At 40.3% G+C, this 21,332-nt stretch overlaps 1 protein-coding gene across 1 annotated transcript in view; it reads right to left on the reverse strand.

Annotated features, from left to right (window-relative positions):
- Positions 1-21,332, reverse strand: part of ITGA8 (integrin subunit alpha 8) — a 191,921-nt gene that overhangs the window by 40,359 nt on the left and 130,230 nt on the right. Inside the window, exons 23-25 of the mRNA XM_062210503.1 lie at positions 15,421-15,501; positions 5,818-5,923; positions 3,490-3,648 (exon numbers count right to left, since the gene is read on the reverse strand). Of these exons, the coding sequence (XP_062066487.1) occupies positions 3,490-3,648; positions 5,818-5,923; positions 15,421-15,501 (346 nt within the window). The remainder of the gene's footprint in view (positions 1-3,489; positions 3,649-5,817; positions 5,924-15,420; positions 15,502-21,332) is intronic.

Genomic DNA, 21,332 nt, shown 5'->3' on the forward strand with positions numbered 1-21,332 from the left:
CTCAGGGCTCTGGATGTTGGAAGTCCCAGAGCACAAAGCTGGTGGCTACTCGCCTTCCCCTGTGCCACGATGCCAGCCCCCACTAGGGATCATTGGATATTTTTAAAGCAAATTATTTTCCAGGACTTTTTTAATGTTCCTTTTTAAAAAAAGATTTATGTATTCATTTGAGAGGCAGAGTTATAGGCAGAGAGAGGGAGAGACAGAGACAGAGGCCTTCCATCTGCTGGTTTGCTCCCCAAATGTCTGTGACGATCTGAAGCCAGGAGCCAGGAGCTTCTTCTAAGTCTCCCACATGGGTGCAGGGGCCCAAGGACTCAGGGCATCTTCCACTGCTTTCCCAGGTCATAGCAGAGAACCTGATTGGAAGTGGAACAGCCAGGACTCGAACTGGCACTCACATGGGATGTGGGCACCACAGGTTGAGGCTTAAGCCTGTTATACCACAGCTTCAGCCCCTTCAGGTATTCTTAATTGTTTATAGACTCTGATGTAAAAATACTAATTGTTGATTTTTAAAATCTGTTGATAAAGTTTCTTTTGTGTTCTCTGGGTCATGGTTAAGGTACTTTGAGAACCTTAAAGTAGAATCTTTCAACTTTTCCAATGAACTCAGAAGTTACAAACTTTTATTAGTTTCAGGGCATTTTTACTTCCTATTGTAGTCAAATCTTACAATTTCCATAGGTGGAGAGTTTTAGGAAATGGACATAATTAGATCACATTTTAAAAATGACTAGCCTATAATCCTCCGCCTTGCGGCGCCGGCACACCGGTTCTATTCCTGGTCGGGGCGCCAGATTCTATCCCAGTTGCTCCTCTTCCAGGCCAGCTCTCTGCTATGGCCCGGGAAGGCAGTGGAGGATGGCCCAAGTTCTTGGGCCCTGCACCCCATGGGAGACCACGAGAAGCACCTGGCTCCTGGCTTCGGATTGGTGCGATGCGCCAGCCGCAGTGCGCTGGCTACAGAGGCCATTGGAGGGTGAACCAACAGCAAAGGAAGACCTTTCTCTCTGACTCTCTCTCTGTCTACTCTGCCAGTCAAAAAAAAAAAAAATTACTAGCCTGGGACAAGCATTATGACACAGTGGGTTAAGCTGCCAGTGCTGATGCAAGCATCTCATATTAGAGCACAGGTTTGAGTCCCAGCTGCTCTGCTTCTGACACAGCTTCCTGCCAATGAGCCCGAGAAGGCAGCTGAAGCTGGCTCAAGTCCATGAACCCCTGTCACCAATTCGGGAGACATGGATGGAGTTCCTGGCTTCTGCCTGGCCCAGCCTTAGCTGTTGCAGGCATTTGGGGGAGTGAATCAGTTTATCTCCCTCTCTCTCTGTCATTCTGCCTTAAAGTACACAAATCTTTTCTAAAAATTACTAGCTCTGGACAGATTTGTAATCAGTGTGTGTCACAAGTAATAAAAGTATAACTGGGTAGCAGGGCACACTTAGCCAGGTGCTTACTATATACAATCCCCTGGGTTAGCATGAATCTGTCAGCTTTTAAGGAAAATTATCTATTAGTACTGTCCCCATCACTATAAATGATTGTTAAATTGCTACAAAGAAACAAACAACTTACAACCAACTTGGTGCACATTAAACAAGTTATATAATATATACAAATACATATAAATAGTGTCAGATACAAACTAAACACTGCATTCAAAGAGAGTCAGAAACTTTGTGCATAACCATGGGCTGCAAGAATCTGTGCTACAGGTCAGATGCAGTGTATGTATTTATATCTCTAGTGTATGTTAGATACAGGACAGGACATGGGAAAGTTTTAAGTTTAAATGTTATATATTAACATTTGAAGATGTTATTTTACAACAAGCTGCTATCCTTGAAGATATTAAAAGCATCTTAATAAGAACCAAAGAAAGAGGAAATGGGGTGGGGGGAGTCCAAGAAGGAAGTATTTTAAAGAATATTGTATAAAGCAAGTGGCCTTCCTTATGGTTTTCCCATGAAGAAGGAGGTTTGTTGCCCTGTAAGTCCTTTACTGTTGAGCCCCATCTGAGTATTCCTCCCTGTGAACAGAGCCTTTCACCATGTGATGACCCAGTGCCGCTAGCCAGGGACAGAGGCAGATGTGCGTGCTGGGGGCTGTGTCTGTCTCAGGAAGTCTTGCTGGCACCATGCCCAACGGAGACCCGGTGCCCTTGCAGCTCCTGGGAAACCTCCCTTCTGGAAAGCAGTTCTCCTCCGAGGATGACATCTGATCAACAAGCTTTTGTCTTTGTTTTCATACAAATGTGACATTTCCAAGAGCTATGGTAATTAATTAATTTCCTTCCCAGGGGGAACCCAAGCCAAATATACATCTTCCTCTGAATAGGATCAGTTCCTTGGACATTTGAGCTCCTTGTGAATGACTATGTGGACAGCAGACCAGGCACATGGACAGGAGGTGGGGTCTTGCAGAGAGGCAGGGTCTCAGGCCCCTCCTTGGACCTTGCATTTTAACAGATACCACCCCCTCCCCACCTGCCTTGAGATGCAGATGTATTTAAGAGTTTGAGTAGCAGTGTTCTGGGCTTCTCTGTAAGGTTCACAAAAGAATGGGGTCCTGAACCTTCCAGTCTGGGACTTCTCAGGCATTGAGATGGCCTTTGGCATATTCTTGCATTTCACCACTTGCTATTGGCAACAGCTGGAAGAGCCCATTTTGGCAAAGATCCTCATGTTTTTGGCAATATACCAAAAAAAGTTTTAAAATTAGCATTTTATACTAATGCTTAAAAACATGACATGTCTATTTATGATTTTGGTTCAGTTGCATTTCTAGTAGAACCATATATAGGAACTCAAAAGGTTCATGGAGAATTCGTACTGTCAATTCCACTTTTCCATAAACTTTTTGAATGCCCTCGTATAAAAAGTACATATTGAAATGGGCTACATAAATGGAAGATCACCACAACTACAAGCAATAAAACTCTGAGAAATTTAATTTCACTAGCAGTGATATTTAAATTAGATTTGATATTTTAAATATAAAACTAAAAGAAAAGGTCTAATCAATGATGTTTGAAGTAACAATTATTTTGCTTAATTTTTTTTTATTTGAGAGGGAAAGAAACAGGAGGAAAGAGAGAGAGAGAGATGGTTCCCATCTTGCTCATTCCCCAGATACCTCTAAATCTAGGGCTGGGCCAGGATGAAGCCAAGAGCTGGGAATTCAATCCAGGTCCCCCATACAGGTAACAGGAACCCAACGACTTGCCATCACTGCTGCCTCCCAGGGTCTGCATTAGCAGGAAGCTGGAGAAGGAGCTGGATTCCAGCCTTGAACCCAGGAACTCCAGTATGGGGTTCAGGCATTTCTTCTTTCTGGCCAACTGCCTGCCCCTTCCTTTTTTTTTTTTTTTTCCTGGTGAACAAGCCATTGTTTTTATTTTTTCTTTACCATAAAAAAAACAAAAAACAAAACAACAACAACAACAACAAAAAAAAAACAAAGCTACTAGTTAGACCACACTCCTACCTTTATATCCTGTGGGTTGATATCAGGATTTGTTTGACACCTCAGAGGTCCCAGAGTTTGAATATGAAAAATATAGAGAAGAAACTCATTCCGCGCAGAGAACGGCCAGCCCACCTCCAGGATGGTGTCACTGATAGTGCTCGGTCCAATATTGTGCAGCTGCAAGCAGACAACACATTATAAACTAGTACAGCACAAGAGAGGGAGATGAAATCAAACTCCATTTACTCTGTATCCATTCTAAAAACATACATTACTGCTTTTAAGACTACGGCTATGGCTGTGGAAAATAAGAAAGAATTCACACAGACAAGAGATCTGAAAGCATTGTGTGCAGGCATTTAGAGAACTCTTTAATTTGTGAAGTTCTTAGAGTGGATTTCCTAGTGAAGCCCATATTCACCATGTCTAATAACTGTCATATTTACTTTGAATGCATATTAAGAGTAGTACAAGAAATACAATTTTAATTATATGATTTTAAGACCTAGGGCTTTTTCCTCTTTACGTTGAATCTGCCTCCTCTTGCCTGACTACTGACTTGTCAATTGCAACCATATGCGATGCACTCTCTTTCACCCTCTGGAGAAATGGCCATCCATCAAGTGCCACAGCCGGTCTGCACTCCGCACAGTTCAATCTGAGTGCGCGTGACAAAGCTGGGCCCCTTCTGTTCTCATCAACAAATCTCAAGGAAAGAAAGGCCACATCTCATAAAGAGATGGACATTTTTCACACAAGAATCTCACATTCAGGGGACACAAAACAGCTTGCCCAAAACACTAAGCGCATTTAAACTTATTATAGTTTTTAAAAACTCACTTCAAAGTTAGCAGGGATCTTCTTTTTTTTTCCTCCCTACAGTTCTGGTAATTATAATGATCCATAAACCAATGTATAATTGTTTTTGCTTATTAGGTGGCCTATTAATTCACATTTTCCAAAAGCATGGCATTCACTGACATTATTTTGAGACATGACATTAATATGTAGGAAGCATTTGATGATTGCTTTCGGCATGACTGGTAATTACCCTAAACTTTTATGATCCACTGATGCTAAGATTAGAAGCAGGGTTGCCCTGGGAAAGATTGAGTCTGAATTTTTTCCCAACTTTATAAAGTCTCAGTATTCTTGAGCAGGAGCAGCACACACAAACTTTAATAAATTATTAGACAGTTTGTTTCCCCCCGGTGAGGTTCATAATCCCAGTGATTTGGGATTGTGTTATCGTTTTTGCTATCAGACGGGCTTAAGGCAAAGCTTTGATCCAGCTTTGGATGGGGCTTCCGAAACTGAACTGCAGGTTGGCAGATGGTGGAGGTTTTTCTGCGGACATGGCCCAGGAGCTGAGGCTTCCTCTCCATGGACGTAAACAGCTCATCAGTTTTGAAATGGTTTTATTGTTAACCCTAAAGAATGCTATTCATGTCCTTGGTAGCTTGAGTGAAGTCATAAGCAGAATTATTACAAGGGTAGTATGAGTTGTGTAGGAAAGGAACAGAGAAATTCATCGAAAGATCTTCAAACACAAAATGCCTCGGACCATTGTTTTACCAAAGTTCCACTCCTGATCTCTTCGAAATGAATAAGAATAACTGTGCTGTGCTGACAGCACTGACTTCATTTAAAAAAAAATGGATACTTCAACAATTACCGAACTCACCGATTACTATGTATTGGTTTCTAACTGAAAAATACAAGTGTTTCAGGAGATGTCAATAACTTTTCCCTTTGGAAAGGAACATTGGGTCTTTTTCATCTGTTGCTGGTTTGCTTCTGGAAAATATTTTATTGATCAATGAACTATTTCAGGCTCAGAATAAGTCATTCATTCCTAATTTTGATTATTCGAATGAAAGATAAATTTATTCTTACGTGTCTACTGTCCCCATATTTCACATACTATATATGCATTTTTTGGCACAATACTGAGTAATTCATAAAATTTTCTGACTGGACTTTCTGGTTGGTGACCTTCAGTTTAAGAGATGGGAGAGTTTTAAGGAAATCTGAAAATGTAAGAAGAAATGAAGTCTAGGGAGCTGGCCATTTTTTGCTTTGACTGTCTAAATACTAAAAAGACAGGAAATAAAAAACATTAAAAAAAAAAGAACATAGCAAGATAAATTGAGGAGCAAGTGACTATATCTTCAGTTACTTAACAGGAAACAGAAAACACTGCAATATGATACACAATAGCACAAATCTAGCCAGCATATAAAGCTCAGAGCTTGGACTGGTGTCTTAAAACGTATCATTTGGAGTTCAGCAGTGGACAGCATAACAGTAATCCCCTAACACAGCTTCCACATGGACAGTGGCTACCTCATAAATATGTTCCACCAATGGTCCAACTTCCTCCTCTTTGCGAGGCTCCTCTTCAGGTTCCCAGTTATGGATGGGCAAGATGATCTGAGGAGGGTGGGAGACTCTGCAACAGAGAACATTGTGTTAATTGCTGAGGATGGCCCACGTAAACAATGTTGTACTAGCCTAAACTGACGCTCAATTTATTTCAGAAGATGAGGCGACATGGAAAAAATACTGGAAGTGATGCTGTTTTGCTAAAGCAAAATAATGAAAGTGATAGTGAAGGGTCTGAAACACCTGTTGTAGGCTCTAAATGACTCACCTCCAGAGCATTTCATCTCTTAGACACTAGGAGGCAGAACCGAGCCCACTCTTGAGACAAAAAATTCACCATATATTATAAACGTAGCCATCCATCTATCCGTGTGTGTGTATGTGTGTGTGCACGTGCACATGCGCAGGACTGCCTGTGGGTGTAGGAATGTATGTGGACAGGTTATATAATCCCTGCGTTAAGATATGTCAAGAAATGGGACTTTTTTGTGTGGAAAAATTTAGGATTCTGATGAGTTACATGTTCGATTGTGAAGAAATGAAACTTCTGGTTGGACTTCAGAGTAGAAAAGTGACCCCTGTATATATTCTTCCTTCCTAGCTTTCTTTGGTTTCCCATTAACACAGTCAAGCCCTTCACAAGGCCAGATCCTGAACCAAAACAAAATGAAGTGTAATTGAGTTCTAGACTTGTCTTATATATAGAGAGAGAGTAGGTAGGATATTAACTTGACATATGAGTATTTTTCCCTTCAACTTATACCTAGAAAGTTAGAATTGGATGGATGAAATATAATACATGGCATTACTGCATAAGAAAATCTGATTACAAATAAAATTGTCATTTATATAAACTCTTTAAATGGATAATTTTCAAAAAACAATGATTTCTATCAGTTTTTAGGTGAAAGTCATTTTGAAAAGGATTCCTATACCTTCAGCTAAAAGCAATTTCAGCAGAAAACATCTTTTTTGGGCAGAGGCCTCACATGCCTTTGTAAGGGCATCTGATAAACACCACAGCCTCTGGCAACTTCAAACACTATTTTCCATCTCATCTCCTGGGTCATCTTTTTCTAAAGCAGACAGCAAAATTTATTAGGTTAAATTCTGACCCTAGGACAAGTAATTTAATGTCTATATGGCTCTATTTCTTTTTCTGGAAAATTATGATCACCTCTTCAGGTTGTATATTGCAAATGAATGGAAAACATCTCACAAGCTTTTGGTCAGAGTTAACATGGCTATGTTGTTTTCCAGAGGTGGGTGGGAGAAGTACATTTTAAAAATTGACAACCCAGGAATGCTGCTCACTTGCAAAGCCTTTGGCCTACATCTTGATGTGCAATTCTTACAAAGGGCAAGGCACAACTTTGCTGGGCTGACATCTAAATTCTCTCCCTCCCTAGCTGCTTGTCATTCTGCCATGTTCCTTGATTTGACTGCATGATGTTCAACTCAAATGCAGGGACTGATGCTGGTGGCCCATGGGAAGGGCAGGTTGCTTTCATCATTTCATCACAGGGAAGCCCAGAGGCCTTGGGCTCCCAGTCCTGAGTGTCTCAATGGCTGCATGACCCAAAGCTTTACTTAGTTCTCAGCTTGGCACCACAGCACTGAGCCCATGCTCAACGTGTATTATCCACTGTAAGGCTCTAGGGATTTTTTTTTTTTTTTTTTTTTTTTTTTTTTTGGTTTAACACAGAGAACACAGAACAAAAAGCTGAAAACATTTTCTTTGAAAATTTTTGTTCTTGTGATCATCAGTCCTTTAGGACTGGTCATAAATCCCCCAAGAGTACAGAATCGTAAATCTTTAGACTTTAACAGATAGTATGGAGACAGTGTGTTCAAAATGTTTCCTTTTATACACTAAAGGAAAACTGGTGAACAGGGAAACAGTGCGGAGCTTCTAGTGAGGGTTAGTGCTCAGGTTTGTAAGTACCGTGTGCTCTACTACTGATGTGTAATGGCATTCGGGGCCCCTAAACTCTGGTGATACTTAGTAAACACCGCTGAAACTTCCTGATGTGGATCTATAACAAAAAATAAAACAGGAATCCATGAAAAAAATTTCCAATCTAGCACAGGGCATGCCAAAATCATTCAAAAAGTATGACTCACAAAATGCAGTTACTGCCCCGTTGAAGACTTAGCCACATCTGGAGAATCCATGGCAAAGAATGGCTCCCAACAAAATCAGTGAAATACTGTTCACCATGTTCAAAGGGAATGTCTTAGAAAGGAGGAAGCATGGCTGGCGCCGCAGCTCACTAGGCTAATCCTCCATTCACTTGGCTAATCCTCTGCCTGTGGCGCCAGCACACCAGGTTCTAGCCCTGACCAGGGCGCCGGATTCTGTCTCCGTTGCTCCTCTTCCAGTCCAGCTCTCCGCTGTGGCCCTGCACCTGCATGGGAGAGCAGGAGGAAGCTCCTGGCTCCTGGCTTCAGATTGATGGCGCAGCGCGCCGGCCGCAGCAGCCACTTGGGGGGTGAACCAACGGAAGGAAGACCTTTATCTCTGTCTCTCTCTCTCACTGTCTAACTCTGCCTGTCTGCTGTAATAAAAAAAAAAAAAGCAAGCAAAGAAGAAAGAGCATGATCAACTGCTTTGCTCTGTGGGAAAACCCAGTGCAAATCTCAGATCCTTACTGAATAGTCTCCCACCCTAAGGCAGGGGTCATAGACCCTCGGGTTAGAAGATTGGGGTCCTGTCAATGCTAGCCACAGGCTTTAGGAAGGGAGTTAGGGGGAAGCAAGGAAGTCATTTTTTTAAAAAATGAACTTGATTTTGAGATAATTGTAGATTCACATGTAGTCATAAGAAATCACATAGAGAGATGCCAAGTACCTTCTAGCCAGTTTTCCCCAATAACATTTTACAAAACCAAGATGTGATATTGTATGTAATATTACAATAAGACTGTTGACATAGTCAAGGTGCAGAATATTTCTATAACCCAAAAGTTCCCTTTTTAGCTACACTCACTTCCCTGTGCCCCATTCTGTCTTTAATTCTTAGCAACCATTAATCTCGTCTCCATTTCTATAACTGTTATTTCAGCAGTGTGTAATCTTTTTGGGGACTGACTTCGTACTCTGCGTACTTCTCTGAGGATCCATCTAGTTTGTTGCATTTGTCAGTAGTTCATTCCTTTTGTTGTTGTTGTTGTTGTTGCATGATATTCTGTGGTATGAATGTGAATGTTAATAAAGCATTCATCACTGAAGGAGATCTGTGTTATTTTCGGATTTTGGCTGTTGCAAATAAAGCCATTAGAAACATCATATATAGATTTTGTATCAACTTAAATTTTCATCTTTCTAGAATAAAGAGATTGAGCTTTCGGTAAGTAAAGTCTGTTTTATATCAGGAAGTTCAAATCTGAGGATTTGGCAGCATTGTGTGAACCCTATTTTCCTAACCTTGTTTCTACATCCTCTTAACCCTAAATCAACACCTCCCCTTTATCACATATTGGAAGAATGTTGGTTCCACCTGCTGTAGATGGTATCCTATGAAGACCTTGGTTATTCATGATTGCAGTCTCTCTTAATATAAACTGACTCAATCCTGATTCTTTTAGAAAGGCTGCCATTTTGCTGTGCTGAATACATGTGGTGTTGCCTCTTATGGCCAAATTTACTTCTAATAGAAATAATAGAACTATGCTAAAGTGATCATATGTATCAGAAAATGGCATGTAAATCTGTTTAAAGACAATTTTGATGTTATCTAGCTTTGAAACTGATGAAACGATTCTTACTATTTTTGTCCACTCAAATAAATGAACCCACTTTAGCTTTTGAAAAACTTTGAAACAACAGAAAATAAAAATAAAATTGTGTAACGTAGTATGTCATAAGAACTTCTTGAATAAACACAATTGACTCAAAGAGATTTTCCTGAAGGCTGTACATGCAGAATTTTCAACATAGTAGCTGTTCTTTGCAGGATTAAATCTGGCAGTCAGTATTTTTGCTACATATTTGGAGGAAAGAGTTATATCGTGTAAAATGGCCAAAAAGAGCTTTAACACTGTCTTAGAGAATAAACTGTGGTCAATTGTTGAGCATTAATCTAGCAATTAAAATAATTGCACCCACATGAGAAACACCATTTTAATAATCTGTTTTGCTTATTGGCAAAAACAGATATTTCTTTCTTTTCTATTATGATGGCAGAAATACATTTCAAAATATGAATCTCATAAAATGAATATGTGAAAATATAAACAGAGTAAGCCCTTAGCTGCCATGAGCTGAATTATGTCTTATTGAATAAAAACATTTCCCAATTTTGAGTATGTTTTGGAGTTAAGAAACAGTTCCAACTTATTTTTGGTTAACAAAACTGTGATAAACCAAGCTTAAAGAAAGAAACAAAAGTGTATGTACATTTAGTTGCAAATTTTAAAAACATCTAAAAATAAGATGAAGAAAAAAATGCTGTGTTTTCTCCAGTTTTTTTTTTTTTAAAGCAGTGTTTTTCTCATCGAGAGAGATGGGGAATGAAATTAGAAATCAATAAAAATAAAACATCTATATTAGCTCTAAATATCTGTAAATCAAATAAGTCACTTACCCTGAGTCAACTTATGATTTAAAGTAGAACTCACAAAGGAAATTAGAAGATATTTTGAACTGAGTCATAAAGAAAACCCAACAGATCAACATTTGGGAATGCTGTTAAAACAACTATTAGAGAAAAATGTACATAAGGAAAGAAGGAGGGAAATTAAAAAAATAAGAAAAGAAAAAACCAATGGAATAGATAACAAAAACAAAAGTAAAAAAGAAAAAGAACAAAAAAGGAATTGTACCAAAAACTGTTTCTTTGAACAAAAACATCACTAACCTCTCAATAAACTGATCAGAAAAAAAAAAAAGAAAGATACAAATTGTCAGTATCAAAACAATGGAGGGGATATCATTAGAAATCTTCTATAAGTGTTAAAAGGAAAATGAGAAAACATTATTTACATTATGATTTATGGTCCTACACACAACTTAGATGAAACAGACAAATTTCTTAATGAAAAACTACTAAAGCCCAATAGAGTAGAAATAGATAATATAAAGAGCCTTCTATCTGATAACCTTCCTATGAAAACATCCCCCAAACTCCAGACTCAGACGACTTCACTGGTAAATTTAACCAAATATTTAAGGAAGAGATGAGATCAATTCTACACAAACTTTCCCAGAGCATAGAGCACAGGGAGAAATGCTCCCAACTTATTTTATGGGGCCAGTATTCTTCAGGCACTCAAAGCAGAAAAGGACATTGTAAGAAAACCACCAATCAATACTTCTCATAAACAGACTCCAAAGTCACAAACAAATGTTAGCAAATGGAATACCAGAATGTACAAAAAGGATAATCGTCATGACTAACTATGCTTCTTATCCAGAATGAAAGTTTGGCTGGAAATGGCATAGAAAATTAATTAATTTGAAAAAAAAAAAAAAAAGAAATTCAAAACCAAAAATGAATCCATTGACCATTTTAATGGACAAAAAAGAGAAAACTATTTAATCATGTTGATAGGCACAGAAAAAGTATTTGTCAAAACTGAACACATAATTATGTTAAGTTCTCAAGAAAACTAGAAACAAAAGGGAACACTCTTAACCTGACAATGGACATCTGCAAACACCCTGTAGTGAACACCAAACTTAATGGGAAAAGATTAAATGATGTTGAGATTGAGAACAAGGCAAAGATCTCTGCTCTCACCATTTCTAGTCCGTCTGGCATTGGCAGCCCTAGTCTATGCAATAAGGCAAGAAAAATAAATAAGAACGAGAAATGTTAAGTATGTGTAACAAATAATTTAACCTTTCCCAAGAAGAGGCCTTGCTTTTGTCCCCACTTTCTGGGGGCATATTCTCCAAGCTCTCAGAATTTTATGCCTGTTAGGAATGTCTTTGTTGGCCTGGGGTCTTGGGTCACAATAGATATTCTAACAATATGATTTAAGGTTGGAGTTGTCCACCCCAGAGAGATGGACAACGTGCTTCGGGATGGGACCTTTGGTACATCACAGCATCCAAGTTGGAGAATAAGATCAGTTATATGGACTGATAATCAGTCATGCTGGTGCAATGGAGCCCCAGTGAGCACCAAGGCGGGCATGAGCTTCCCTAGTTGGTGCAGGCTATAGATATTGTCACACATCAACACCAGGAACACAGCATGTCCTAACATCACAGCAGATCTCAGCGGAAGCCCTGTTTTTGGCAAGTCTCTATATTCCACCTTATGTACTACTTCCCTACTATACTCTGAATCTTTTCTGTGTAGTAAACCGTAACTGTGAGTATAATAGTGTTCAATGGCTTCTGCAAGTCGTTCTTGTGAATTTTTGGCTGACATTGATTTTGAGAACCACTTGAATCTGCAGTTGGTGCAGAAGTGAGGGTGGTCTGTCTAACATTCTAGTGGGCCAAACTTTTGCACACATGGATTGGAAAGCAAGAAACACAAAGTGTCTTCATCCACAGACAATGTAATAATTACATAGGAAATCAGCAAACAAAATCGCTACTACAGCTTGTGAGTTTGTATCTCAGGATACACCTCTGCATTTCAAGACTTGCACATATAGATCCCCAAAGCAGGATAGGAAATCAAGAAATTAACTTTCAGATATGAGCAACTGGTTTTTCAACAACAGTATCAAAGGAATTCAGTGAGGAAAAGGGTGGTGTTTTCCACAAATGGCACAGCAAAATGAACACAGGCTCTTACCTCAACACCAAGTATAAGACATAATTTAAGATTAATCTTGACCTAAATGTAAAACCTAAAATTATAAAATTTCCTGAAGGAAACATAGGAGAAAATCTTTGTAACACTGGAAAGGCAAATATTCCTTAGGACAAACAATGCACACACCATAAAAGATTAATTGAATTTCATCAAAATTTTAGACTTTTGCTCTTTCAACAACACAGTTAAGAAAATACAAAATGTTTAGACCATAGACTGGAAGAAAATAGTGGGAAGATGCATATCTGATAAATCATTTCATAAGCAGATTATGAAAGAACGTTTATCATACAATAATATAAAGATAAAAGTCCAATAATAAGATTTGAAAAGACACTTCACCAGAAAAGAGATACTGATCGATGTAGCACTGAAGAGATGCCCAGCATCACTAGCCACTAAGCAAAGGAAAACTAGAAGATGATGTCCTGGAGAAGGCAAAACTTCAGTGACAGAAAATAGATCAGGATTGCTGGAGTCTAGGGGTGGTGGAAGGGTTCACTACAAAGGAGTCCCAAGTAATAACTTAAGGTGAGGCTACTGCTCTCTGCTGAATGTTCCTGTGGTATCACCACTCTTCAAACTGGACATCTCAAAAGGCGAATTTTATTTTATGTAATATATTCCTCAATAAACCTGACCTTAACATTAATTTATTTATTTGAAAGGCAGATTGACAGAAACAGAGAGAGGGGATGGGGGGAAGAGAGAGAGAGAGAGAACCATTTGGTTCACTTCCCCAAAGGCTGCAATAACCAAGTCTGGGCCAGGCCAAAGTCAGCAGCCAGGAATTCCATCTGGGTCTCTACAGTGGGTGGCAGGAATTCAAGTTCTTGGGCTGTCTTCCAGTCACATTAGCAGGGACCTGGATTGGAATCAGAGCAGCTGGGACTTCAACTAGCACTCCAGTATGGGATGCCAACATCCGGCCTAAACCTGACTTAAAAAATAAAAAAAGCTCTACAAACTCTGTAAGCTGTGAAAAGATATTTGCAAAGTGAGTAATTAATATTGGTTTACCGTCTAAATATTAGAATATAAAAGAACTTCTATGTACTAATAAGAAAAAGCCAATCCTATCAGTAAAGTATGTACAAAAAAATAAAAAAAAGTGAAACTTTTCCCAATTAGGAAGAATGCAGAGTCAACAAATGTATTTTTATAAAGCTGTTTAGTCTCATTTAGGATTTAGAGAAGTGAAAATCAAACACACTATTTCTTATCCATCAAACTGGATCAAAATTAAAAACTGGACCATTTTGAGAGTTAGTAGATAATGCGGAGCAATGGAAATCCACCTACTTCTCACAGAAGAGTAATTTGGCATAACTATTTTGAAAAAGAGTTTGATATCTTTTAGTAACAGCCACAATGGCCAGAGCTGCACTGATCCAAACCCGGGAGCCAGGAGCTTCTTCTGGGTCTCCCACACAGGTACCAGGGGCCCAAGGACTTGGGCCATCCTCTACTGCTTTCCCAGGCTATAGCAGAGCTGGATCAGAAGCAGAACAGCCAGGTCTCGAACCAGCACCCATAAGGGATGCAGGCACTGCAGGCGGTGGCTTTACCCCCTACACCACAGCACCAGCCCCTGTAATTCTCGCCTGTCATTAAACTGAATAAACTACAGGCACATGCACTAAAATAAATGAATCTCAAAAATACTTGTTTGAATAAAAAAAAATCGCAGATGCATATGTGAAATTTTATATGGATCAGGATCAAAAGACGATCTCATGGCAGACGGCATGATCACTTCTGAACACAAGTCTGCAGACAGGAAGCTGTTCTATTTACTTTATAGTTCCCTGCTTTCTAGTGGTCTAATCTGCGACTCCCTGGGCCACAGTTCTTGCACTTGCACAAGGATTGATTACATGAGGGAGCACATTGAAAACACCAGACGTGAGGCATTCTTAATATGTTTGTAGTCCAGTAGGGGAAGCTTCCGGGGCTCCAGGACAGCAGGGCCGGGCCCCAGGGAGAGCATCGGGATGGGTAAGGGAGCCCATAGTGACAGCAGCTCTGCGTGTAGAAATCCAGTTGTGGTCGTGGAGGAACGTGAGCCACTCAAGCCCTGTGGGAAAGGAACGGAACCAGGACTTCTGGAACCCCAAGGATATTTGGTCCGAAACACCAGTAGACATTTTTAGCCAAGTCCTTGATTGTACTGGAGAAACCAGAATTGTACTAACAGCATCCCAGAAGTCCACATTTGTGCAAGATAAGAACTACATGCAATCCTTTTCTGATTTCTCCCCCCCCCCCCCAGGCATGGACTTTCCAGCTGGTAGTCATTCCAACCCTTTTTCCTTGACCACTTTTTTCCTGTCTCTCATCTGATTGCTTACTGGCACCTTCCTCAAACAATAGGGCCGAAGGAGAAAGATAAAAAATGTGGATTCCATTGGCCCACACATCTAAGAGTCAGCCTCTTATTAAATTCAGATTGTGGTACAGTGAGGGCTAAATTGTCATTATGCTAAATAATCACTGGAGGAGTGAGATTTTTCAGACAATCATGGTTGTCTATTTCATCTGGCTTCTTATGGTTTGATTATTGAACTGGCAGTTTGGGGAAGAAAGAATTAATTCATTTTACAGGGTTTACTCTCTTTACAATGGAAGCTAATGTTGAGTAGAAAAGAATAAAAATTGATAAACAAAATGAACTATGACCTCTTATGTGTTAGGAAAAATCCGTCTAGTTTATACTAGTATGTTGCAATTCTTCACATACAGAAATCTATTTTTTTATACTACCACAATCCCTTGTTTATATTACTTACCCTCTTATTTCTACTTGAGCTATAGCAGTGATGTTGATCTGCAAACTCACAAGATTGCTGTCTGGATTGTCCTTGTTGGAACTAAAAGACAATGACAAGTAATTTAAATACTTTAAATAAACTCAGAGGTTTTATCACAATATATACTATCACAATACATTCCATATATCACAAGAGTACCTTACATAGCTAACCTGATCATTCACAAAGCAGTGGTATATTTATTCTACAGAATCATAAGCACTGGTACAGGGAATGCTAAGATCTTTTATGATCAGTGGTAACAAAGCAACCTTCCATTTCATCTGGAAATACAATGGATACCTAGAGCAGCCAACACATTTTTTTGTTGTTGTTTTGATGGCTAAACTAAAAAGACCTCGCACTGAGTTCATTTTCCAACTTCCACCTTGGACAAATTCCTTAACATCGCTGTGCATCATGTTCGCAGCCCATCAAATAGGAAATGACAGCACAGTCAACTCCTGATTTTCCATGCTAATCAAGAGGGGAACTGGCATCAATAATCCAGAGTGGCACATAATCGAAAAAGTATCTGCATTTGGTTCTGGAATGCATAATACCATACATTGTTTTGGCAGCAATCTTATGTTCCTTACAGTTTATTTCTTGGGTTGCTATTAAAATATGTGTATGTTCGCTTCATAGTCACTGGCTGACCAGGGCAAGGAGTGGGGAATGAATTAGAAGCTCAGCCGATGGCGGGAGGAGGCAAGAGCCAAGGGAGCTGGGCAGTTCAAGAGCAGGCAACAGGAGAGGATCCAGGAGCCTGAGAAAGACATCAAGCGGGAAGGTAGAGGCCTGCTTCCAGTGTGCTTTCTTTGACAAGGGCACAGTTATTTCACTCGAGCAAATATAATTAGATACGAAGCTTAACTTTTTAAAAATGCATGTGTTCAGCAGTCCGTGCTGTCAGGCACATGAAACCTGGCCCCACTAGAGGCTCAGCCAGTCACTGAGTTTCAGGTGCAGCTCTCTCGGCATTCATTGTCCTACTGTGCTCTCATTGACGTCATCCGGAGCATTAGGTGACTTCTAGGAACCTGAGATGTGGCCACGTCACCGCTGGCGGGGCCACGTTTACAGTCAAGTCTGCGGAAGGAGGGAACGCCTCCTGTTTCTTCATCATTGACCCTCTCCCGAACTCGCCAAGCAAGCTCAAATCCTGTGACGGTGCTAGTGGGGTAGGTTCCACCAGCTTGCAAGACGTTCCAAAAGCAGGAACTGGAAAGGCTATATGATAGAATGATGCTTTGACAGAAGGCAGAGACTGAATTGTTCCCATAGTGCTTTTAAAACATCTGAGTTGATTGTATATACATTGCGAACATACATCGTGGATGTAAACAGACCAATGCCAGGCTCATCTCCCGGAATGGGCACCACTGCTAACCTTGTGCCTGAGCTGCAGGGACTTGCTCTCCAATGTGTGAGCCCCACTCTCCAAGGCATTTATTATGATCACATTTGTGGAGGATCAGCAGATAAAAAGCTTTCTTTTTTTTTTTTTTTTCAAAGACAGGATTCTAAATCAAAGCCAACACGAAGTCATACTAAATCATACTTGCTACAGATTTTATGGTTATGGAAATGTTATGGGTAACTCTTTAGTTTAGAAATTTAAATATAATTTTTCCACAGATTAGCCATAGTTTTATTTCTAGATCACTACTGCTTTGTAGCACTGGAAATTAGAATCATGAAAAAAAAAAGTTTTATTTAAGTTATTGCAAAATTCTATTGAGTTTCATTTCCAAGTGTCTTAAATAACAGAAGTGTTAGTACTTTCAACACCTTAAAGATGTAGAAACACATATATCATCTTTTAAAGCTGAGACTGATGCTAGGTTTTTGAAATGTAGCATGGAGAACAGTGGCAGTCTCAAGAATTCAGAATTTCTGGTTGACCGATCAGGATCAACCTGTCACACAGACTTGTCACAACACTCCCTACTGCCTGCCAGTGGCATGGACAAAATCTCCTGTTAGGAAAGGAACCAGGCTTGATGTACAACGTAGAAGCTTCCCTGACCTCTTTCCTGGAAGGAAACCCCCCTCACTAACACCGCTGCCCCATTCAAACAAGCAATCCATCACCCTGCTGGATGCTGAGCTATTTATACTGTCAGGGCTAATTCTACGCAAGCAATGATGAATTTCCTCTCTGCATCTAACCCCTATGTCGTGTGCCGAGGCTGAACGTGTTTCCCACTTCATTACTCTGATGCTATTTCTCTTTTTCCTTACTGTTTCCTATTCCTGGTGTTCCTATTATTCCCTGTAGTCTTTGGAATGCCAACAAAGACAATCCAGTGTTCATTTTACCACTGCCAAGGAAGCAACTTCAAGGACAGTCACTAAGATCTGTTTGTGTGTGAGAACTGCAAAGCCCACTCTACCCAGAGAGGAAGTTGTTTACATCAGATAGACCTAGGGCACAGAGAGACCACCTAATGCAAACATTTATCACAGGAAATATTTTGTGTTTCTTAATTTATAAAGCCTATTTCGCTCTTGGGTTTTGTTTGTGGAACAGGGCATCAAACGGGGCAAAGGGTGGTCAAGACCTGGCTGTTTAGACTTCAGATAATTTGATTTAACTTATTTTTGGTTTAAAAGCATTTAAACTGAATGCAAAACCATCCGTATAAATACTTATTTAAATCTTTGGAGTCTGCCAATAAAACATGTAGATAAATGCCTACCTCTCAAATACCTTGGCATTTGAGTCATAGAAGTATTTTAAAATATTCTATCACTTTCATCTCTAAAATGTGCATTTTGGGAATTTGATGTTTTACGTATGTTCCAGTCCTTCCTGAAATTTTGTGCTTTGGTGTTCTTTTAGAATACTGTTAAAACAGCTATAGGAAGAAATGGAATATAATCATGACTCATTTTTTAATATGAAGGAAGATAAAAAGTCTCCATTTTTATTTGCCCTCAGAACTTCATTTCTGAACTCATGTAAATGATGGATTTGGGGAAGGCATTCAGAAGATTATCTAGTGTCCTTGGCCTCTTGAATGCACTACTAGTTGTATCCATTCTCTTATTTGTAACTGCAAGCAAGACTAAACAGGAAATATCAATGCATTTGTTTTGCATGTTGGTGCCAGACTTTCTAATTAAAGGTGATTACATTTTAAGAGAGATGTGTTTTTCCCCAAGTGACACAGACACTAGAAACTTCAGGCTGGAGTGATGGTGATCTTTTACTATGATGTGTTCTTGGTTTTTGTTTTTTTCTGAAAACTTCAAAATATGAACTAGACATTTTCATTTCGAAAATATTTAGGACTACCTGAATCATTTGAGATGTCATGCCCTCTATGCCTTTCAAATATTTATGGAGAGGAACTATTAGAGATGAATTCATTCTATCACTAATTTGTATAAAATAGAAAAAATTCCTAAGATTCAGCAGGAAATATCTGAGTCAAATTTTAGAAAGATCTAATTAAGGTCAGGAAAGACAATGAAGGTGAGTTAGAAAACCTTCCTCCCTAGAAATGTATCACAAAGTCTGGAGGAATGGTTTGTGACACAGGTCTCATTTTAAAAAATCTGCTACATTCTTACAGAATATATATACATAAACACACACACATATATATGCATATACATATACACATACTTATATATGTATATATACATAATTTTAAAACAATTAAAATATGATTTAATATATTAAAAGTTAAAATATGTTTTAAATATTCTAAACCTTTTAAAAATATTTAGTCATTTGGGCCGGCGCCGTGGCTCAACAGGCTAATCCTCTGCCTTGCGGCGCCGGCACACCGGGTTCTAGTCCCGGTCGGGGCACCGATCCTGTCCCGGTTGCCCCTCTTCCAGGCCAGCTCTCTGCTGTGGCCAGGGAGTGCAGTGGAGGATGGCCCAAGAGTTTGGGCTCTGCACCCCATGGGAGACCAGGAGAAGCACCTGGCTCCTGCCATCGGAACAGCGCGGTGCGCCGGCCGCAGCGCGCTACCGCGGCGGCCATTAGAGGGTGAACCAACGGCAAAGGAAGACCTTTCTCTCTGTCTCTCTCTCTCTCTCACTGTCCATTCTGCCTGTCAAAAATAAAATAAAAAATAAAAAAAAAATATTTAGTCATTTGAAAGACAGAATTACACAGACAGGAGAAATCGTCCATCTGCTGTTCACTACCTAAACACCTGCAACAGCTGGAGCTGGGCCAAGCCAAAGCCAGGAGCCAAGAACTCCAAATGGGTCTCCCACATCGGAGGCAGAGATCCAAGTATTGGGCCATCATCCACTGCCTTCCTAGGTGCACAGGCAAAAAGCTGGATTGGAAATGGAGGAGCCAGTTCTTTAACCAGCAATCTCATATGGGATGTGGGCATCCCAAGCAATGGCTTAACCTTCTATGCCCCAAAACCCACCCCATCCTAAACCATTTATTGATGTGAATATTAAAATGTCATCTGTGATACAGAGTATTTGTTCTAAAAGTTACCATGTTCTAATGACCCTTATTTCTACAAAACATTAAGGAAAATTTAGAGATTAGCCCCAAATTGGTGAATGCATGTCTCATTCATTCTTGAAAATTTAGGAGATTTAGTCTGTACTTTTTTTTTTTTTGGAAGGGATTTTGTACTTGAAGTTTAGTGATACCAACTGGGAGTAAAGAATGTGGTAGGCATGGGAGAAGGTACATCTGTATCAGAGTTTCACAAGCTTTGTGATCTATAGACCATGAAAAATATGTCCATCGCACAGGGCATCTTGTTACACAAATTTACATTTATCTATGTTTCTCCAACAACACTAATTAATTACACGTTATATGAATATTACATCCCATTCAATTCTTTTTTTTTTCTTTTTTGACAGACAGAGTGGATAGTGAGAGAGAGAGACAGAGAGAAAGGTCCTCCTTTTTGCCATTGGTTCGCCCTCCAATGGCCGCCGCGGCCGGCACACCGTGCTGATCCTAAGGCAGGAGGCCTGGAGCCAGGTGCTTATCCTGGTCTCCCATGGGGTACAGGGCCCAAGCACTTGGGCCATCCTCCACTGCACTCCCGGGCCATAGCAGAGAGCTGGCCTGGAAGAGGGGCAACCAGGACAGAATCTGGTGCCCCGACTGGGACTAGAACCCGCAAGGCGGAGGATTAGCCTGTTGAGCCAGGGTGCTGGCCTTCAATTCTTCTTTGTCTTCATATGGGTCTAGGGTAATTAAATTGATTCCATCCCTGGTAATGGGTTGAAGTCCACAGCTGGGAAGCCCAGGGCACTGCCCTGCAGGCTTTCCCGCTCCTAGACAATTATGTTCCACCACACAGGGATAAGCAGGAGAGACAGCGAAAGGCTGAAGTCGCCGTGGAATCCTTAAACAGAGGCAGCCTCAGGAAGGGGAAGCAGCCACCTACAGGGTTGTCTATAGCTCCTAGAGGAGGCCCTGCCCCACAACACACATGGTCTTCAGAAAAAGTTCCTGCAAAATGTGAATCACGAAAACACCGTGCACAGATGTCAAACACCATTTTGCAGCAGAAGAAACACCCTTTCATGGCATTCTCCGTGAACTCTTAGAAGTCTCCTCAGATGGCGCCATCTCCCCCTGCATGCTGCCATGGCCACGGTGCTCCCAGTGAAGCAGCAGAGACCCAGTCACTCATGAAAATCCAGGCAACTGCAAGACTGCAAAGGCAAACTCTACGCATTTGGGGCAGAGGTTTTGTTCTCAGGGATTACTGACAGCAGCTGGGAGCCTGGGGTGTGGCCAGGGTGGGAGAGGGAAATGGCAGGTACCTCCAAAGGAGGAACAGGTGAGGAGAGAGGAGTGCGTGCACGGGACAAAATCGGACTCCCCCATAGCTTGCTCGACAGAACATAATCTCAAAACCAAAAAGATGGAAAAGACT

Source organism: Lepus europaeus, chromosome 14 (genome assembly GCF_033115175.1).
Source record: "Lepus europaeus isolate LE1 chromosome 14, mLepTim1.pri, whole genome shotgun sequence".
NCBI lineage: Eukaryota > Metazoa > Chordata > Mammalia > Lagomorpha > Leporidae > Lepus > Lepus europaeus.